Source organism: Hyla sarda, chromosome 1 (assembly GCF_029499605.1).
Source record: "Hyla sarda isolate aHylSar1 chromosome 1, aHylSar1.hap1, whole genome shotgun sequence".
In the NCBI taxonomy this organism is placed as follows: Eukaryota; Metazoa; Chordata; class Amphibia; order Anura; family Hylidae; genus Hyla; species Hyla sarda.
The window spans coordinates 289,694,715-289,714,093 of record NC_079189.1 but is presented as its reverse complement, the minus strand read 5'-3'; the positions used below and the strand labels follow the sequence as shown (position 1 = coordinate 289,714,093).

Below are 19,379 nucleotides of genomic sequence, written 5' to 3'. Positions count from 1 at the left end.
AGTAACAAGGGGGATGAAGCCCCAGCTGATGGTAAACTGTCCGCATTTGAACACCTTTTGCAGGCGCTGTTTGGTTTCTTTCCAAAGAAGCCAAACAGCGCCTGCAAAAGGTGTTCAAATGCGGACAGTTTACCATCCGCTGGGGCTTCAACCCCTCATCCTGTACTTATAATTTAAAAGGGGAGCTGACCCTGGAATGCCTGAGCCCTCCTTACTAAGTGATTAACCAACCGCATCGAGCCTGGCTATTTCTTCACATGACCACGATCGGAACCTCCAACAGTGAGCGGACACAGAGGAGAGAGCGCTTCGGTACACGTTTTTTGTTTTTTTTTTTCCCCTGAGAACTAGTGTCTCGGGAACCTTTACCAAACATACATAAGTGAAAACAGACCCACATAGACAAACATAAAAGTTTATAATAATTTAACGTACTTAACCTAAGGTTTCGTGTACCAGTAAGGCAGTATCCTCATACTTGGAGGCGTAAAGAAGATAATTACTGCTATGCCTAGGCATAGTAACAAACATAAGAGGAAGATAGAGATGACGACAACATGAGGCTCGTGGACTGACAGTGCAATCTGCCTCAGACAGAATTGTATGTAATGCAGAAACGGAAACCACATGAGGCTCGTTGATTGTCAAGCAATCTGCCTCTAACAGATATGACATACAAAAACAAAAGACAACAAGAGGCTCATGGATTGACGATACAATCTGCCCCAAACAAGAACGTTTGTAATGTACAAAGGAATGACAACAATATGAAGGCTCAAGGATTGTCGAGCAGCCTCTTTCTCACTGGAGCGTGTGACGAATGAAAGCATGTAAAGTATCAACTTAAAGCTTACCTGGAATGGCGAGGTCAAACTGACTGTAAGAAGGTGTATGTAATGACCAGAAAGGAAACCATAAAGATGAGGCTTTACGGATTGATGACAGCAATCAGCCTCCAACCACACCGAACGTATAGGGCTAAGAGGTAAAACAACCTGGTCATACCTGCATGGGTATCCTAGGAATGTTGCCAACTATAGTGATGTTTACCATACCTGACCTGCCTACAAGAACAACATGACGCTATAACAGTCTAATATGCCTGACTTAAGCACATGAAAATGTGAGTGTTATACTATGACCACAGCCTAAAATACTTGACTAGCGTACATAACGTAAGCATAACGTGACAGAGCTGAAACCAAAGAATTTGACAAACTAGGGAACGTACACTGTAAGGAACTGTATGCGTATTACCCTGTAGGGAAATGTAAGTATGTCAAACTGTAGGTAATCGTACGTATGTCTCACTGTATGGTACCGTATGTATCGTATGTATGTCACACTGCAAGGAACTGTATGCACAGTACCCTGTAGGGAACAGTATGTATGTCACTCTAGGTAACCGTATGTATTGTATGTGACACTGTAGGGAACCATATGTATGTCCCACTATAGGGAACCATTAACGTTGAAGCATGGTATATCACTTGAAGTAACGTAAACACTGTATAACCTAAACGATCTGCCTCTAACAGGCGCGTATGTAACGTACAAAACAAGTGACGACAAGAGGCTCATGGATTGATGATATAATCTGTCCCAAATGAGAGTGTTTGTAATGTACAAAAAAATGACAACAATATGAAGGCTCGTGGATTGTCGGCCAGCCTCTCTATCACGGGAGCTTGTGATGTACGAAACCATGTAAGTGTGGACATAAAGCTTACCTGGAATGGTGAGATCAAACTGGCTGTAACAAGGCGTGTGCAAAGACCAGAAAGGAAACTATAAAGATGAGGCTATACGGATTAACAACAGCAATCAGCCTCCAACCACACCGAACATAAAGAGCTAAGAGGTAAAACAACCTAGCGTACATGACGTAAGCATAACATAACAGAGCTTAAACAAAAAAAAGGGACAATAGCTATGAAACTTACGCTGTAAAGAACTGTATGCGTATTACCCTGTATGGAAATTTATGTATGTCACACTGTAAGAAACTGTATGCATAGTACCCTATAGGGAACCATATGTATGTCACACTGTAGGGAACCGTATGCATAGTACCCTGTAGGGAACAGTATGTATGTGATACTGTAGGGAACCGTTAATGTTGAAGCATGGTATATCACTTGAAGTAACGTAAGCACCGTAAAACATGGCGCTGTATATGAGCTTATAGTGACGTAGGCTCTGAACAACATTAATGTTCAATATAACAGCTAATTAACCACTAATACACAGTGTATATATAGCCACAGTAACAAACACAAATTACCAGCAGTAGTAACATAGGTCCATATGTCAGCTAAAATAATGTTAAATGCCCAGTATATCTGCTACAGTAACATAAGCCCCAAGTAACATTAATGTACCGTATATCAGTTAACACTATAATTAACACTACCACATAGCATATAGTTACTAGTTATGTAATGCAAATGATCAGCTACAGTAACATAAACACTGTATGACCACTATAGGGACAAAATGCACCACATGACAGCTATGGAATGTAACACATTATCGGCTATATTAACACAAAGCCCAGTATATCAACTATACCAAAGCACATCAGCTATGGTATCAATGCCTGGTACTGAATATCGATATAATAATGTGAATCACGGTATCAACTCAGGTAACGCATGCCGTCGGAACTATTGTAGCATAAATGTCATAGTCACGTATGCAACATGTGACAGCTCCAGAAAGGGATACATAATTTTATGCGTAATGTGCCTGCTATAGGAATATTTGCGTAGTGTGAACATTAGGGGGTAAAATGACACATGTTCAATGAGAAACTTAAGAGTAACATGACAGCGCTGAACATGAAAAAACATGACCATAAGCCATGAAAACAATACAGTAAGAAACATATGTGGGTCATATTGAAGGAAGATGTACATGTTAAACTGCCAGGGAAGCATATACACGTACACGGAGTAGGAACCTGAGTAATGCTGTGTTGAACACAAGTGTGGTATACTGTGTGAGACATAAGCATGGAACACTGTGTGGAAGGTAAGCGTGGCATACTGTGTGGGACATAAGCATGGAACACTATGTAGAAGGTAAGCGTGGTATACTGTGGGACATAAGCATGGAACACTGTGGAAGGTAAGCGTGGTATACTGTGTGGACATAAGCATGGAACACTGTGGAAGGTAAGCATGGTATACTGTATAGAGCATAAGCATGGAATACTATGTGGAAGGTAAGTGTGGTATACTGTGTGGGACATAAGCATGGAACACTATGCCTTGTTGGATCAGATAATTTCCAACAACGCAGAGCTGGTTGGTAATGTAACTGTGCGGGAAAACCTTGGTAATAGCGACCACAATATAGTTACTTTTGACTTAAAATGTAGAAAACAAAGACAGGCAGGGAAGGCAAAAACATATAACTTTAAAAAGGCAAACTTCCCTGGGCTGAGGGCTGCACTACAGGACATAGACTGGGGGGAGGTGTTCTCAAATACTGATACAGAAGGTAAATGGGACATCTTTAAATCAACTCTAAATAACTATACAGCTAAATATATACCAAAGGGGAACAAATATAAACGATTAAAACTAAATCCTACATGGCTGACACATGATGTTAAAAGAGCAATAAACAACAAAAAAATAGCCTTCAAAAAATACAAATCTGATGGGTCAGCGATAACATTTAAACAGTACAAAGAGCTTAATAAAATCTGTAAAATTGTAATAAAAACAGCAAAAATTCAAAACGAGAGACAGGTGGCCAAAGAAAGCAAAACCAATCCTAAATATTTTTTTAGATATATAAATGCAAAAAAACCAAGGACAGAGCATGTAGGACCCCTTAATAATGATAATGGGGAGGTTGTCACAGGCAATCAAGAGAAAGCGGAGCTACTGAATGGGTTCTTTAGTTCTGTATACACTATGGAAAAAGGAGCTGACATTGGCCAGGTCAGTGCTGGTAACACATCATGTAATGTACTGAACTGGCTTAATGTAGAGATGGTACAAGGTAAGTTAAGTAATATAAATGTAAGCAAATCCCCAGGGCCGGATGGACTACACCCAAGAGTTCTTAGAGAGGTAAGTTCAGTAATATCTGTACCCCTGTTCATGATATTTAGAGATTCTCTGGTGTCTGGTATTGTGCCAAGGGACTGGCGCAAGGCTAATGTGGTACCAATCTTCAAAAAGGGCTCTAGGTCTTCCCCAGGAAACTATAGACCGGTAAGTTTAACGTGCATTGTGGGTAAATTGTTTGAAGGACTTACAAGGGATTACATACAGGAATACATAGGGGATAATAGTATTATAAGTGATAGCCAGCATGGGTTTACTAAGGATAGAAGTTGTCAAACCAATCTAATTTGCTTTTATGAAGAGGTGAGTAGAAGCCTTGACAGAGGAATGGCTGTGAATATAGTGTTTCTGGATTTTGCTAAAGCGTTTGATACTGTCCCTCATAGACGTCTGACAGGTAAGTTAAGGTCTTTGGGTTTGGAAATTTTAGTTTGTAACTGGATTGAACACTCGCTCATGGATCGTACCCAGAGAGTGGTGGTCAATGATTCGTACTCTGATTGGTCCCCGGTTATTAGTGGTGTACCCCAAGGTTCAGTACTGGTCCCGCTGTTGTTTAATTTATTTATCAATGATATAGAGGATGGCATTAACAGCTCTGTTTCTATATTTGCAGATGACACCAAGCTTTGTAGCATGGTACAGTCTATAGAGGATGTGTATAGGTTACAAGATGACTTGGATAGACTAAGTGTCTGGGCATCCACTTGGCAAATGAGGTTCAATGTGGATAAATGTAAAGTTATGCATCTGGGTACTAATAACCTGCATGCATCGTATGTCTTAGGGGGGATTAAACTGTCAGAGTCACTGGTAGAGAAGGATCTGGGTGTACTTGTAGATCACAGACTACAGAATAGCATGCAATGTCAGGCTGCTGCTTCCAAAGCCGGCAGGATATTGTCATGTATCAAAAGAGGCATGGACTCAAGGTACAGGGACATAATACTCCCCCTTTATAAAGCATTGGTACGGCCTCACCTGGAATATGCTGTTCAGTTTTGGGCACCTGTCCATAAAAGGGACACTGCGGAGTTGGAAAGGGTGCAGAGACGCGCGACTAAACTAATATGGGGCATGGAACATCTTAGCTATGAGGAGCGATTAAAGGAGTTACAATTGTTTAGTCTTGAGAAGAGACGTTTAAGCGGGGATATGTTAAACGTATATAAGTATATTAATGGCCCATACAAAAAATATGGAGAAAAACTGGAGAAAAACTGTTCCAGGTTAAACCCCCCCAAAGGACGAGGGGGCACTGTGAATTTATGGAACGGTCTACCTCAGGAACTGGTCACAGCAGGAACAATTAACAGCTTTAAAACAGGATTAGATACATTCAAAGAACAAAATAACATTAATGCTTATGAAGAAATATAAAATCCCATCCCTTCCCCAATATCGCGCCACACCCCTACCCCTTAATTCCCTGGTTGAACTTGATGGACATATGTCTTTTTTCGACCGTAATAACTATGTAACTATGTAACTATGTGAAAAGTAGGCATGGTATACTGTGTAGAGCATAAGCACAGAACACTATATGGAAGGTAAGCGTGGTATACTGTGTAGAGCATAAGCACGGAACACTATGTGGAAGGTAAGCGTGGTATACTGTGTGGGAACGTATGGCAGTACGCGGTTTTGCTCGTTATCTGCTATTGCAACTGAGTGGAAACACAATCTCATGGTGGTGTAGTTGTGTAGAATGTAGCCATGACACAGGAAGCTAAGTGATGTCAGTACCCTGGATGAAATTAATACGTGTTATCCTGTATGAATCGTATGCGTGATAAATGCAGGGAAACATAGGCGTGTATGGTAACATAACACAGAACGCTGTAAGGAAACATAAGTGTGGCACATTGTGAAACGAAAACGTGGAATACCATGTGGTAACGTCAGCAACGACATACTATCATACCTGACCTTCAACATGAACAATGTATAGAGGAGCAGTACCACAGCAGACATACTCCTGCACACATGTAGCTGTACCACAGTAGATACATTCCTGTATATAGGGACAGCTTATGTAAGTTACACAACCGGATAACCTGAACTGCACAACAAGAAATTTTTATCAATCACCTTCCTGAAGAACGTTACCCCGGGCAACCTTTCGCAGCCCCTGGGGATGCCCCTCAGTAAATTGCAAGGCGGCGCTCAGCAACTTCTCCTCACACACCGCTCCGCAATGTTCATATGACAGCATGTGCGCCCGTAACTAATATGCAGTGTACACAAAGCAGGACTTGTGCACAGATGCCGCTCTGCAACACTCACATGCCAGTAACCGTGGCACCAAGTAAACAAAGCGGGCTCGTGCACATGTAATACCTAGCTAGCCACCCACCGCACGGCTGCCTGGGCTGCCGAGCCCCGAAGTGAACGTCCGTACCTGCTGTAGTGAGAAACGTAACCACGGCGCAGGCAAGCTGCGCTCTTACCTGACCCCTGGACCTGATGGAGGGGGAATGTAGGAACGGGAAGTGACCACTGGCCTAGAGAGGAAACAAATCAGAATGAAGCTATCAACAGCATTACTCCTCCTCTACACAGATTTTGATACCTCCCCCCTCATGATTTTCATGTAGAACAATGCTCCATAGCATTATCAAAGTATTCCACTGTGTGGCTAGCCAGTAAAGGCATGAAAGATGAAAGAATAGTTTTGTTGCCTAATAATTCTTCACAGTAATAGCTGCCCAATAATTGTACGCACATTCGAAATCCAAAGACTCATTTGTATTTTGCTTAAATATTCAGGTTTAAGGTTTAACATTTTGGATTGATGTAGAGTACTGTAGTTGTTCAATAATAAAATCCTCAAATATACAACTTGCCTAATAATAATTGTGCACACAGTGTAGTGTAAAGTATGGACTTTCTCTTTTATGGTAGGTATTAAGAAGAACAAAGACAGTTTTTTAATTTCAGCTTTCTTGGTGTTTATTTTAATGACCTGGATATTTTCCTGTGATTTGATGTTTCCTGTAACCATCAGGTGCATTGGTTTGAACAGCAGACTGTAAAAAGGAGGACAAAAAGACAGATCAATGTCCTGCCCACAGATCCCATGTTCCAAAAGCAGTGGTATATGGTAAGCAAAATCCTGAAGTATTTTTTTTTTTATAATAATAGTCAGATGTGATTGCTATTTTATAATATGCCACCATGATCACTAGTTAAGCTTATATTTCTAGGTTGTGGGTTGTTGTTTATTCCTACTATAGGGATTTCACTTTGGGGTTAGCTCTGGGATTGTCCTTGACACAGCCACAGGACACATTTCTACTTCAATCAGCAGGCAAACAACAGTTCTATATGCAAGTCTGGCACCTCACCAGCTTTATTAGGTTGCAGGAGAAACAAAAACATAACACCGGAACAAAACAAAATTCTAGGCCGTCCAGCCACTAACTACACATTAGTCACTTCCCTCTCTATCCACTGGTAAGCTAGTCTCCACCAGCTTAAAACACAAGTTTCCTGCAACCTTTACTCACTGTTCACACACAGCGTTGGCAGCCTCTTGCTGTGTGTACTAAGACCCCTTGTCTGTCCACTTCACTGTTGTGGGTAACTCACAGTGCTCTTCGTAAGGACCCCTGCCTCCCCCTTTACAGCCACCTTGCTGTCTTCTGGGGAGAGCCCAGATCATTATGTTTCCTTTCCTTATATGCAGACATCCCATACTTCTATTGGTCTCATTAATTAGTCACCTGCTGAGAGTCTCTGCTAGCTCACTTGGATAAAGGACTGGGAAAAACAACCTGCCTCAATGCCACACTACAAATATGATAGACACATGTGATGCCTCCAAGTGACCTTACACCAAAATGATCACACAAAACAACAAAACAATAATGAACATGACATTTAGTAATGTAAGTCATACTTACTGCACATACTGCGGCTCCTTGGACAGAAGGTGTGCAGCACTAAACTGCTAGCACGGATCCTTCATTGTGGAAATATGCAGTCATTTTATGAGAAGGAATGATCCCTTTTAAAGAATTTCCCCAAATTTACCTGTGACAAAAGGCTCCAACATATGCCATTATACTGTATAAGCAAGGTATGCCAATATTTATCAGCCTGGCGGAGGCCAAAAGGACATTCTTTTAGCCTCCTTTGGGTGAATGGGGCCTATCATGTTGTGTCATATTACTGGAGTGCATCCTGTCAGGTAAACATTGCTTCAGGTGCCTGCCCTTGGCCCTGCTGCTCCAGTGATGCTTTGATATTCATTGTAATCTTTGCCTGTTAATATATGTTGTTTGGCACTGTATCTTTAAGAAATGTAAAGGATATATGATGCAGAATACCCATGTGACCATGCCCAATGGTAGCCCCCCCCCCCCCCAGCTAGGCCGTATATAGTGTAGCGGGAGAGGAGCTATTCAGTCTAAGTCCAGTCTAGTCAGTCAGTACACACTTTGAGTGTGTACTGTGCAGAGCTCTGTATGAGCTGCAGTGTGGAGAAGAGACAGCAGGGGTGTGAAGAGATTCAAGGGAAGCCTAAAGTAAATCTTCAAGCAAGCGACCATGCCATTCTGCAAGTGTTCCCCGCCCAGGAGGATTCAGAAATTCCTAATTGTGAGCATAATACCCAGGAAGTCGACGGGCCACACAGTGATAGTTCATATCCTGGCTTTCTGGAATTAATTGGACACTATCAGAAGCCTAGTCACTGTGGGAGGCCTCAGCATTAAGTCTAAAGTATACTACTACAAGTCACAGCAACACTACAGGGCTCCTAAAGGGTTACTCTGCATCTCCTCTACTCTAGTCTGCACAGTGAGGATTGTAACATCTACTCCTGCCTCAGTGAAGACAGTTATCCGTAACTTGGCATCGAAGTATTTATTATCCCACACCTGGCCCAGGAGAAGCTGTCCTATCTTCGGACCGTGTAGGTCGCTGAAGAAATAGAGGGGGAGTACACATTGTCTGCAGAATCATGTATTTTCCGTGCTGAGCGCAAGCTGCTCCACCAAAGTAAAGTTCCTGCAGTACCCACAAGGGTTAATAAGTGTCTGGGTTTTCCCGCTTGCGCCAAAGTCCAGGCTCCACACACCGCCATCCTCTGGGAGCAATGCCTCTTTCCTAACAGCGAGTAGGAATCAAAAGTTGGACAGGGGAAGATCTTCACAGCCGGCCCTTACAGAAAGTATGCTGGGCGCTACCATCTTGCAAATCCTGCAGCTGCCGTGATCACCCTCCAGGACTGTTCTGCTACCGGAAGCAACCAGTAAGTCATCAGCACAGTGCTGCGCAGGGCCTTTGGTGCCCAAATCTTCTGTCCTGAATCCTGCAGCTGTTACTGCAAATGCTGCTATTGTCCACAGTTGTCATCCACCAGTTCATTGCTGCCCACTACCTGCAAAACAGAGGAAGAGCACCCTAAATCACTCTAGCCATAGACTCTGTGCCTTATCCAAGCTGCTGCAGATCTTCATAAAATTTCTTAAAGGGCCATACACATCATTTCTCTTAAAGCGACAGCGCACTCAAAATTGCCAATATGTCTGATCCAAGTACAAATGGACTACTGGCGACCAACACCATTCCCTCATTTGCTGTCAGCCTCAAATGGAAGCCCTTTGGCCTATTGCTTTTAGAGGACTGGGATATTGGTTCCCCAGAAACTCAGGCTTCTACCTAGCAAGGGCAGGGAGCTACCCCTCAACAAGTGCCCAGGCCTCCTACTGCTGCCACAGTGGTTTGGCCTGACCAACGGACACAACGAGACTGGCAGTTTTGTTATCAGTCACCTCGGCTGAGGTGGTCTCTTCTGTGTCATTGCCGAACAGCAGCCAGCTACCTACTCTGCCGGCAGCTCCACTGAATCCAGTATCCTCTCATGATGCGAACACCGCACCAGCTTCCCCTGAGAGCAAGCAGGCCTGGACTGGCCTACCGAGATACCAGGAAATTTCCTGGTGGGCCGCTTTGAGATGTGGCACATAGGCCATAGCAGTAGATCGTGACCCCGGAGCGGTGGTCAGAATACTGAAGTGGGTCAGTAAACAGGCATACAGCCTCCAGCCATACACTGTATATGGCTGAAGGCTGTATGTCTGTGGGGGAACTGTACTGCACCTAATGTGGGGGACTATACTGCACCTAATGTGGGGGACTATACTGCACCTAATGTGGGGGAACTATACTGCCAACCTAATGTGAGGGACTATATTACTGCACCTAATGTGGGGGACTATACTGCACATAATGTGGGGGAACAATACTGCACATAATGTGGGGGACTATACTGCACCTAATGTGGGGGAACTATACTGCACCTAATGTGGGGGAACTATACTGCACCTAATGTGGGGGAACTATACTGCCAACCTAATGTGGGGGAACTATACTGCCAACCTAATGTGGGGGAGCTATACTGCCAACCTAATGTGGGGGAGCTATACTGCACCTAATGTGGGGGAACTATACTGCACCTAATGTGGGGAAACTATATTTTACCTTTTATGAACAAGAAAATGACGACGTGCTGGTATAATGACGCAACACTATGGTGCTGGTATGTAATTTTTTCCAGGGCTGGTTTTCACACCCAGTCCGGCCCTGAGAGTGAGTGTCCAGATTCTGAAGAAGCTCAAGAGGTCGCTGTGGTGCAGCTATGGCGACTCCAAAGTTCATCCGTTTCTGCAACATTCAAGATATGTGCCTGGTGTCTTGCCAAGAAGAAACCACTACGCTTTTGTACTCAGTATAATACTGTGAAAAACAATTTTTTTTTTCAACTGGTGCCAGAAAGTTAAACAGATTTGTAAATTACTTACTTATCAACTGCTGTATGCTCCAGAGGAAGTTCTTTTCCTTTCAAATTAAATTTTTGTCTGACCACAGTGCTCTCTGCTGACACCTCTCTTCGTTTCAGGAACTATCCAGAGCAGGATAGGTTTGCTATGGGGATTTGTTCCTGCTCTGGACAGTTCCTGAGATGGACAGAGGTGTTGGACAGAGGTTTTCTTCTAGGGTGCTCTTCCTCTGTTTTGCAGGTACTGCGCAGCAATGAACTTGTTTCTGACAACTGTGGACAATAGCAGCATGTGCAGTGACAGCTGCAGGATTTGGGACGGTAGATTCAGGCATCGGAGGACCTGCGCAGCACTGTGCTGATGATGCCTGAGACTTATTGATTGCTTCCGGTAGCAGAACAGTCCTAGAGGGTGATCACGGCATCTACAGGATTTCCAAGATGGTGGCGCCCAGTAGACTTCCCGTAAGGGTCGGCTGTGAAGATCTTCCCCTGTACAACTTTTGATTCCTCCTCGCTGTTAGGAAAGAGGCATTGCTCCCAGAGGATGGCGGTGTGTGGAGCCTGGACTTTGGCAAATGCGGGAGAACCCAGACACCAATTAACCCTTGCGGGTACTGCAGGAACTTTACTTGCGCTCAGCAGGGAAAATACACAATTCTGCAGACAATATGGCCGACAATAAAGTACTCCTGCCTCTATTTCTTCAGCAACCTACACAGTCCGAGCATAGGACAGCTTCTCCTGGGCCAGGTGTGGGATAATTTCAAAACATGTGAAATTTGCATATTATATATTCTTCCAAAAGCAGAAAATAATCTTGAAAATTTTAGACATATTTCTATTTTATCAAGGGGAAAATTTGCTGCAACTTTGCAATGCAGGCATTGACAGAACAATATTTTCTCTTAAAAAAACACATTTTCAAATGTTTCACTGTGGTTACCTGTGGCCTGTTAATTTGTTTTTTTCCCCTGACCTTTAAAACTTGAGAACAAGCACCATGTAAACCCAGCTGTAGGCAATATATTTACACATTGCATGTTTTTCAACAGCCAGATTCAAAAACAACCTGAATGTTTTTTTGTTTTGTTTTTTTTGACATGGCATGCGATGAGTATTTCAAAGAACACATCCATAAAAAATGCAATACAACTTTGACTGGTAACAAGTCACTAGTGGGATGTCCCAGTACAGGACATGGTCCTGTACTACCTTTAGGCCCTGTCAGGTTGAGACCCTCAGTGACCTGGGGGCTGCCCTGCAGTGTCACCCCCTGTTTCCATAATGTTGTGTATATTTCTTTAATGCCTAGACAGTATCCTTATGTATAGGTAGTACAAAGAACCTATGGGAGGTCTAAAGGACCTGTGTAGGTCTGTCACATGTTATGCAGTCATATGATTTGTTGTCACATGTTCTCCCAGAGAGCACCAGATTAACCTATGACCTGCAGCTTTACCAATGGGCTTTAGTCCAGCCCCCCACTATATAAAGGGGCGACCATTACAATTCACGCTCTTAGCACCTGCTACCTGACTGAGCGTAGAAACCACCAGAGATCTCAGTGCAAGTGATCAGCATCTGGAAGACCCCAAAAGCTACAGTCATTCCAGTAAGTCTCAAGTCTATGTCTGCTGTCACTAAAACTAGTCAAGTCTTGCACATAGTCAAGTGCAATCTCAAGTCAAGGTAATTACAAGTATATTGGTCCAACAAGCTGCGAGGTCCTTCTGGGTCCTGGCCACCTCTCTGGGAAATCTGGCCTTAGCTGTGAAGATAATTCCATCTGTCTTATACTCAGTAAAGCCTCCGTTTGACCATAACTGGTTGTGGACTCTCATTTCACTACTAGCAACTGGGATAGCGGAGAAACCGGGCATGTGGTGTTCCGGAACCCTAAAACCACACTGGCGTCACTAACACTAGGGGTTAACAACATCTTGCACCCCGTGGTTAATACTATCTGATCCCACCACTCACACCGCTACACCCGTGGTCCCGCCATACACCCGTGGGTCACCACACTAGTAAAAATGTAAATGAAAAGTGTGCTTAAACTTGTGATTAAATAGATGTACACAGTAGAAAAAAGCTGTGCATCAAAATGCTAGAAAATACTGTAACATCTGTCTTCCAGAACAAAGATATCAGTCAAGACTTGAATGTACTATCTGCTTGGCGTCATGGTTTCACTGGACATGGAGTGGTGGTGACTATCCTGGATGATGGAATTGAAAAAGATCATCCTGACCTGGAAGAGAATTATGTAAGATTTATTAACATACATTTCTAAGAATGAACATTCCCTTTAAGGGTATATTCACATGTACAGTATTCTGCGCAGATTTGATGTGCAGGATTTTCTGCAGCAGATTTCAATGTAAACTGAATAACTGAACACAGTTTGAAATTCGGCACATCAAATCTGCTCAGAATACTGTACATGTGAATGGACCCTAAGAGTGTTCTTGCCCCCTGAGACTTGGAAATTACACCTTTGATCTTATTTCATTTATTTTTTATTTTTTTTGCTTCAGGACCCTTTTGCAAGCTATGATTTTAATGATGATGACCCTGATCCTCAGCCTCGATATAATCCATCTGATGAAAACCGGTAAGCACTAAGGGGGATATTTATTAAAACCTGTACAGAGGGAAAGTTGCCCAGCTGCCAATAGCAGCCAATCGGATCACTTATTTCATTTTGCAAAGGCCTTGTTAAAAATGAAAGAAGCAATCTGATTGGTTTGCTATGGGCAACTTGGCAACTTTTTCTCTTTACAGATTTTGATAAATCTCCCCTTAAGGCCATGAGACATTTGGGTGCATCAAACAGTGTTGGCAACAATTTTGCATCAACCCAGCCTTGTTGTTATGCATTGTCTGTTATGTATCTCCAGTGCCACTAGATGGCTCTGTATAACTGGGAAGTTCTGAAATAGTATAGCAATGTCCGTTATTTTAATCCTTGTTGTCACATATGTATAAACTAAAAATTATTGAATTTTATTTCACTAATTAGGTACAATCACATGTACAGGATCTGCTGCATGTTTTCTGCTGCTGATTTTGCTACTCATTGACTTTAAAGGATAGCAAAATCAGTCGCATATAATATGAAGCAGATCCTGTACGTTTGAATGCACCCTTTCCATTACAGCAATTTCCCGCTACATTATGTTACAGCAGTTTAATTTTGTCAGTAGTCAACTAAGCTATTGAGTATGCCAAAAAAAAACTGACTACACCATGTAATGAATTTGTAGGGCTTTGTGGCCCGATCGGCAGCCCAGGACACAATCACCTGGTGCTGGTGGATTTCCATGGAACCCAGGGTCTTCTGAATTAAACCTTTCTGGATTGCCAGCATATTGAGTATTGTATTATTAGAGCGATAAGAAGATAGCATGCGAAAATTTCTTATAGGACTAGATAAAAATAAAATATTTTAATAATAAAAAAAGAAAAATCCCCCTAAAAATTTTCCTTACAAAATAAATAAAACCTATATATTTTTTTTAAAAACCTATACCTATATGGTATTGCCACATCCATAAAGACCTAAGCTATACAATTATATAATTACTGATCCCACACAGTGAATGCTGTAAAAAATGTAATCCAAAAATATACCCTAGAATTGCTGTATATGGATAATAAATAAAACTACCAATAGAACCTAAAACTTTTCACACAAAAAACAAGCTAAATAAATAAATAAATAAGAAGTGTGTTGCCACATACCAAGACCCCAAATTTTTTTAATCTCATGCCAAAATACTGCTATTTTTTTTAACACCTGCTATTGTTAACCCCTTAAGGACGCAGGTGTTTTTAAAAAATTTTCTTCATCACATTCTAAAAATCATAACGCTTTCAGTTTTGCACATACAGACCCATATGAGGGCTTTTTATTTTTTGCGAATTCAGGTAGAAGAAACAGACCTGGTCGCACATCTACAATCTTGTATAATGATCTAATTGCTTCTCAGCATAAAATCAAAAACTAACAGGTGGTTAGTATACATTTTTTATCAAAAAGTACAAGTACACTCGCCACGTCAAGGCCACCTATTTAGAGTGGGTCCCCAATGTCCCTAGCATAAAATGGAGTAGCATTGGGCGGATACCACCACTGCCAGTTTTTGAAATCATGCTGAGAAGCAATTAGATCATTGTGCAAGATTGTAGATGTGCACCATGTCTGTCTTCTACCTGAATTCACTTTTTATTTTTTGCACAACCAATTGTACATTTTTATCCTTAAGGACCAGGCCATTTTACACCTTAGGACCAGAGCGTTTTTTTGCACATCTGGCCACTGTCACTTTAAACAAGAATAACTCTGGAATGCTTTTAGTTATCATTCTGATTCCATGATTTTTTTTCGTGACATATTCTACTTTAACATAGTGGTAAAATTTTGTGGTAACTTGCATCCTTTCTTGGTGAAAAATCCCCAAATTTGATGAAAAATTTGAAAATTTTGCATTTTTCTAACTTTAAAGCTCTCTGCTTGTAAAGAATATGGATATTCCAAATGCATTTTTTTTATTCACATATACAATATGTCTACTTTATGTTTGCATCATAAAATTGACGTGTTTTTACTTTTTGGAAGACACCAGAGGGCTTCAAAGTTCAGCAGCAATTTTCCAATTTTTCACAAAATTTTCAAACTCCCTATTTTTCAGGGACCAGTTCAGGTTTGAAGTGGATTTGAAGGGTCTTCATCTTAGAAATACCCCACAAATGACCCCATTATAAAAACTGCACCCCCCAAAGTATTCAAAATGACATTCAGTCAGCGTTTTAACCCTTTAGGTGTTTCACAGGAATAGCAGCAAAGTGAAGGAGAAAATTCACAATCTTCATTTTTTACACTCGCATGTTCTTGTAGACCCATTTTTTGAATTTTTACAAGGGGTAAAAGGAGAAAATGTATTATATTTGTAGCCCAATTTCTCTCGAGTAAGCACATACCTCATATGTCTATTTAAATTGTTCGGCGGGCGCAGTAGAGGGCTCAGAAGCGAAGGAGCGACAAGGGGATTTTGGAGAGTACGATTTTCTGAAATGGTTTTTGGGGGGCATGTCGCATTTAGGAAGCCCCTATGATGCCAGAACAGCAAAAAAAAAAAAAAAACACATGCCATACCAATTTGGAAACTAGACCCCCCGGGGAACGTAACAAGGAATTAAGTGAGCCTTAATACCCCACAGGTGTTTCACGACTTTTGCATATGTAAAAAAAAAAATTTTTTTCACTAAAATGTGTGTTTCCTCTTAAATTTCAAATTTTTGCAAGGGTTAATAGCAGAAAAGACCCCCCAAAATTTGTAACCCCATCTCTTCTGAGTATGGAGGTACCCCATAAGTTGACCTGAAGTGCACTACGGGCAAACTACAATGCTCAGAAGAGAAGGAGTAATATTTGGCTTTTTGAGAGCAAATTTTGCTAGGGGGGCATGTCGCATTTAAGAAGCCCCTATGGTGCCAGCACAGCAAAAAAAAAAAAAAAAAACACATGGCATACCATTTTGGAAACTAGACCCCTTGAGGAACATAACAAGGAATTAAGTGAGCCTTAATACCCCACAGGGGTTTCCCGACTTTTGCATATGTACAAAAATAATAATAATTTTTTCACTAAAATGTATGTTTCCCCCCAAATTTCACATTTTTTGCAAGGGTTAATAGCAGAAAAGACCCCCCAAAATTTGTAATCCCATCTCTTCTGAGTATGGAGGTACCCCATAAGTTGACCTGAAGTGCACTACGGGTGAACTACAATGCTCAGAAGAGAAGGAGTCACATTTGCAAACTTTGCTGAAATGGGGGGGGGGGGGGGGGGGACATGTCGCATTTAGGAAGCCCCTATGGTGCCAGGACAGTAAAAAAAAAAAAACCACATGGCATACCATTTTGGAAACTAGACCCCTTGAGGAACGTAACAAGGGGTAACGTAAGCCTTAATACCCCACAGGGGTTTCATGACTTTTGCATATGTAAAAAAAAAAAAATTTTTCACTAAAATGTGGGTTTTCCCCAAAATTTTACATTTTTACAAGGGTTAATAGCAGAAAAGATCCCCCAAAATTTGTAAATACATTTCTTTGGAATAAGGACATACCTTAATTTTTGATGATTTTCGCTCTCCGGGTGCACACCAGGTCTTGGAGTGGGAGGTCAGTCAGGGGCCTTGAGCTTATTATAGCAGCCAGGATGTGGGACCCCCCCTCAAGGAGCGTTAATGGGGGGAGCACTGAGCCCTAAAATAGGGGAACACTATGGGGGACAACGGGCCGTAACTGGGGTAGACAGGTGGGGTACAGAGGCCCGTAATATGGGGTACAGTGGGCCAGAAAACTATAAATCATAAAATAATAAAACAGGATAAGTTCCCAGAATGATGACCCAGAGCATAGCCAAAACTAAAAAAAATATGCCCGCCCCAAACCCTATGCTCTGAATCATCATTCTGGGAATGTGATGTGTGTGGCCATCCCTAACCTGTTGCCTCAAATGCGCACCCGCTCAGGTGGAGAGAGAGCGCTGCGCATTTGAGACAACATAAAAAAGTTCCCGATGATAGTGACTCAGTGACCTATGACCCATTTTTGAAAAAAAAACCCCAGAGATCTTATCATGTTTTTTTTTTTTTTTTTTTTTCTTTTGGGGCAATTTAGTGATTTATGGGGGTTATATTTTGGAATGTACTCAAATTATGGAAAATTCAAATGAAAAGGGAAAATTTAGTGCTCCATGGAAGTGTGATACTCCCTGAAGCAGCCTATGCAGAGGCCCGGATTATCTGGGCAACTGTCACACTGATACCTGGTGTCCTTTCGCATCCCCTTCCTGTAACACACTCTGCATTTTTTCTGGGATCGCCCCTTCCTTCCAGTGGGGGGGGGATGTCACCTGGAAAGTGTTGGCCTGGGACGATCCTGGCGCCTATAACTCCAGACCCTTGGGAAGTCTGGCCTGATCTTTCCCGGTCAGCAAAGATCAGGAACCTTAGGACTTCTTCTTGGTACTGGAGGAATGTCCCTGTGTTGCCAGCGTACTGGGATAGTACAAAAGCGTTGTACATGGCAACCTGTACCAAGTAGACCGCAACTTATTTGTACCGTGCCCGTGTTTTCCGCATGGCGTTATATGGCTTGAGGACTTGATCTGAGAGATCTACTCCCCCCAAATACCGATTGTAGTCCAGAATACAATCGGGCTTGAGGACCGGTGTTGTGGTACCTTGCACAGGGACAGGGGTGCTGCCGTTCCCATGAATAGTGGTGAGCATAAGGACATCCCTCATATCCTTATACTTCACCAACAACAGGTTATCATGGGTGAGGGCACGGGACTCACCCTTGGGGATAGGCGTCTTAACAAAATTTAGAGGGAGGCCACTCTGGTTCTTCCGCATGGTCCCACAAGCGGACGTGGATCTGGGGAAAGGGATTTGAACAGAGGGTACACGTGGAAACCCTTATCCAGCAATGGGTGCACAAGGTCCCGCTAACACCCAGAGTGGGGGAATATTCTGGGGGTTCAATATGGGAATCTCGTCCCTCATATACTCTAAACCTGCAAGTGTACCCAGAGGTACTCTCGCAGAGTTTGTAGAGTTTCACGCCATACCGCGCCCGCTTCGAGGGAATATACTGGCGGAAGATGAGTCTCCCCTTAAAACTGATGAGAGACTCATCTACCGAGAGGTCCCTGAGCGGTACGTAGGCCTCCAAAAATTTGGCCCCAAAGTGATCGATGACCGGCCTCACTTTGTAAAGCCGGTCATGGGCGGGATCACCTCGGGTCGGACATGCCGCATTATCTGCATAATGCAGGCATTTCCGAAACGCCTCGAACCAGTTCCGTGTCATCGCCATACTGTAAAGCGGGCTCTGTATAGAGGACGTCCCCGCTCCAGTAATGACGAGCACTTGTTTTTTTGACCAGGCCCATATGCAGCGTGAGGCCCCAAAATGTCCTCATTTCCGCTGCATCAATGGCGCGCCATTCATTGGGCCTGGCCAAAAAGGAATCAGGGTGGTGGGCAATGAACTGCTGGGCATACAAGTTCGGTTGCTCCACCATGTGATTGACCAGGCTGTCACTGGAAAAAAACTTTAAAAAGTCCAGATCAGTGAAGCCAGCATGGTCAATCCGGATTCCTGAGTCGCCAACAAACTCAGGAATCCGTGGCTGATAACTCTCTGTGGGGCTCCGGTGCACTTGTCTGGGGGGCCGGACTCCTATTACGAGCGGCATTGCCACTCGTACTAGTGTCGGCCACTGGGTCACTCTCATGGGGGGTGCGTGGCCTCACCTGGCGGCATCTCTGCCGCCATACAGTGGACTCATCATCACTACTAGATGATGAGGAGGGCGAGGAAGAACACAAAAAAGTTGGATCTTCCTCGTCCTCACTGGCAGATTCGGAGGCTAAAAAAGCGTAAGCCTCCGCTGCCGAAAATGCCCGGCGGGCCATCGCCTTTTTTCTA

General features: G+C 42.8%; 1 protein-coding gene across 11 annotated transcripts in view; it reads left to right on the top strand.

The window, feature by feature from the left end:
* The window catches only part of PCSK4 (proprotein convertase subtilisin/kexin type 4), a 59,791-nt gene that overhangs the window by 11,253 nt on the left and 29,159 nt on the right, over positions 1-19,379 (top strand). For all 11 annotated transcript variants that reach the window (XM_056516661.1, XM_056516695.1, XM_056516711.1 and 8 more), the window contains 3 exons: positions 7,090-7,185; positions 13,010-13,138; positions 13,410-13,486. In XM_056516661.1, coding sequence (XP_056372636.1) covers positions 7,090-7,185; positions 13,010-13,138; positions 13,410-13,486 — 302 coding nt within the window. The remainder of the gene's footprint in view (positions 1-7,089; positions 7,186-13,009; positions 13,139-13,409; positions 13,487-19,379) is intronic.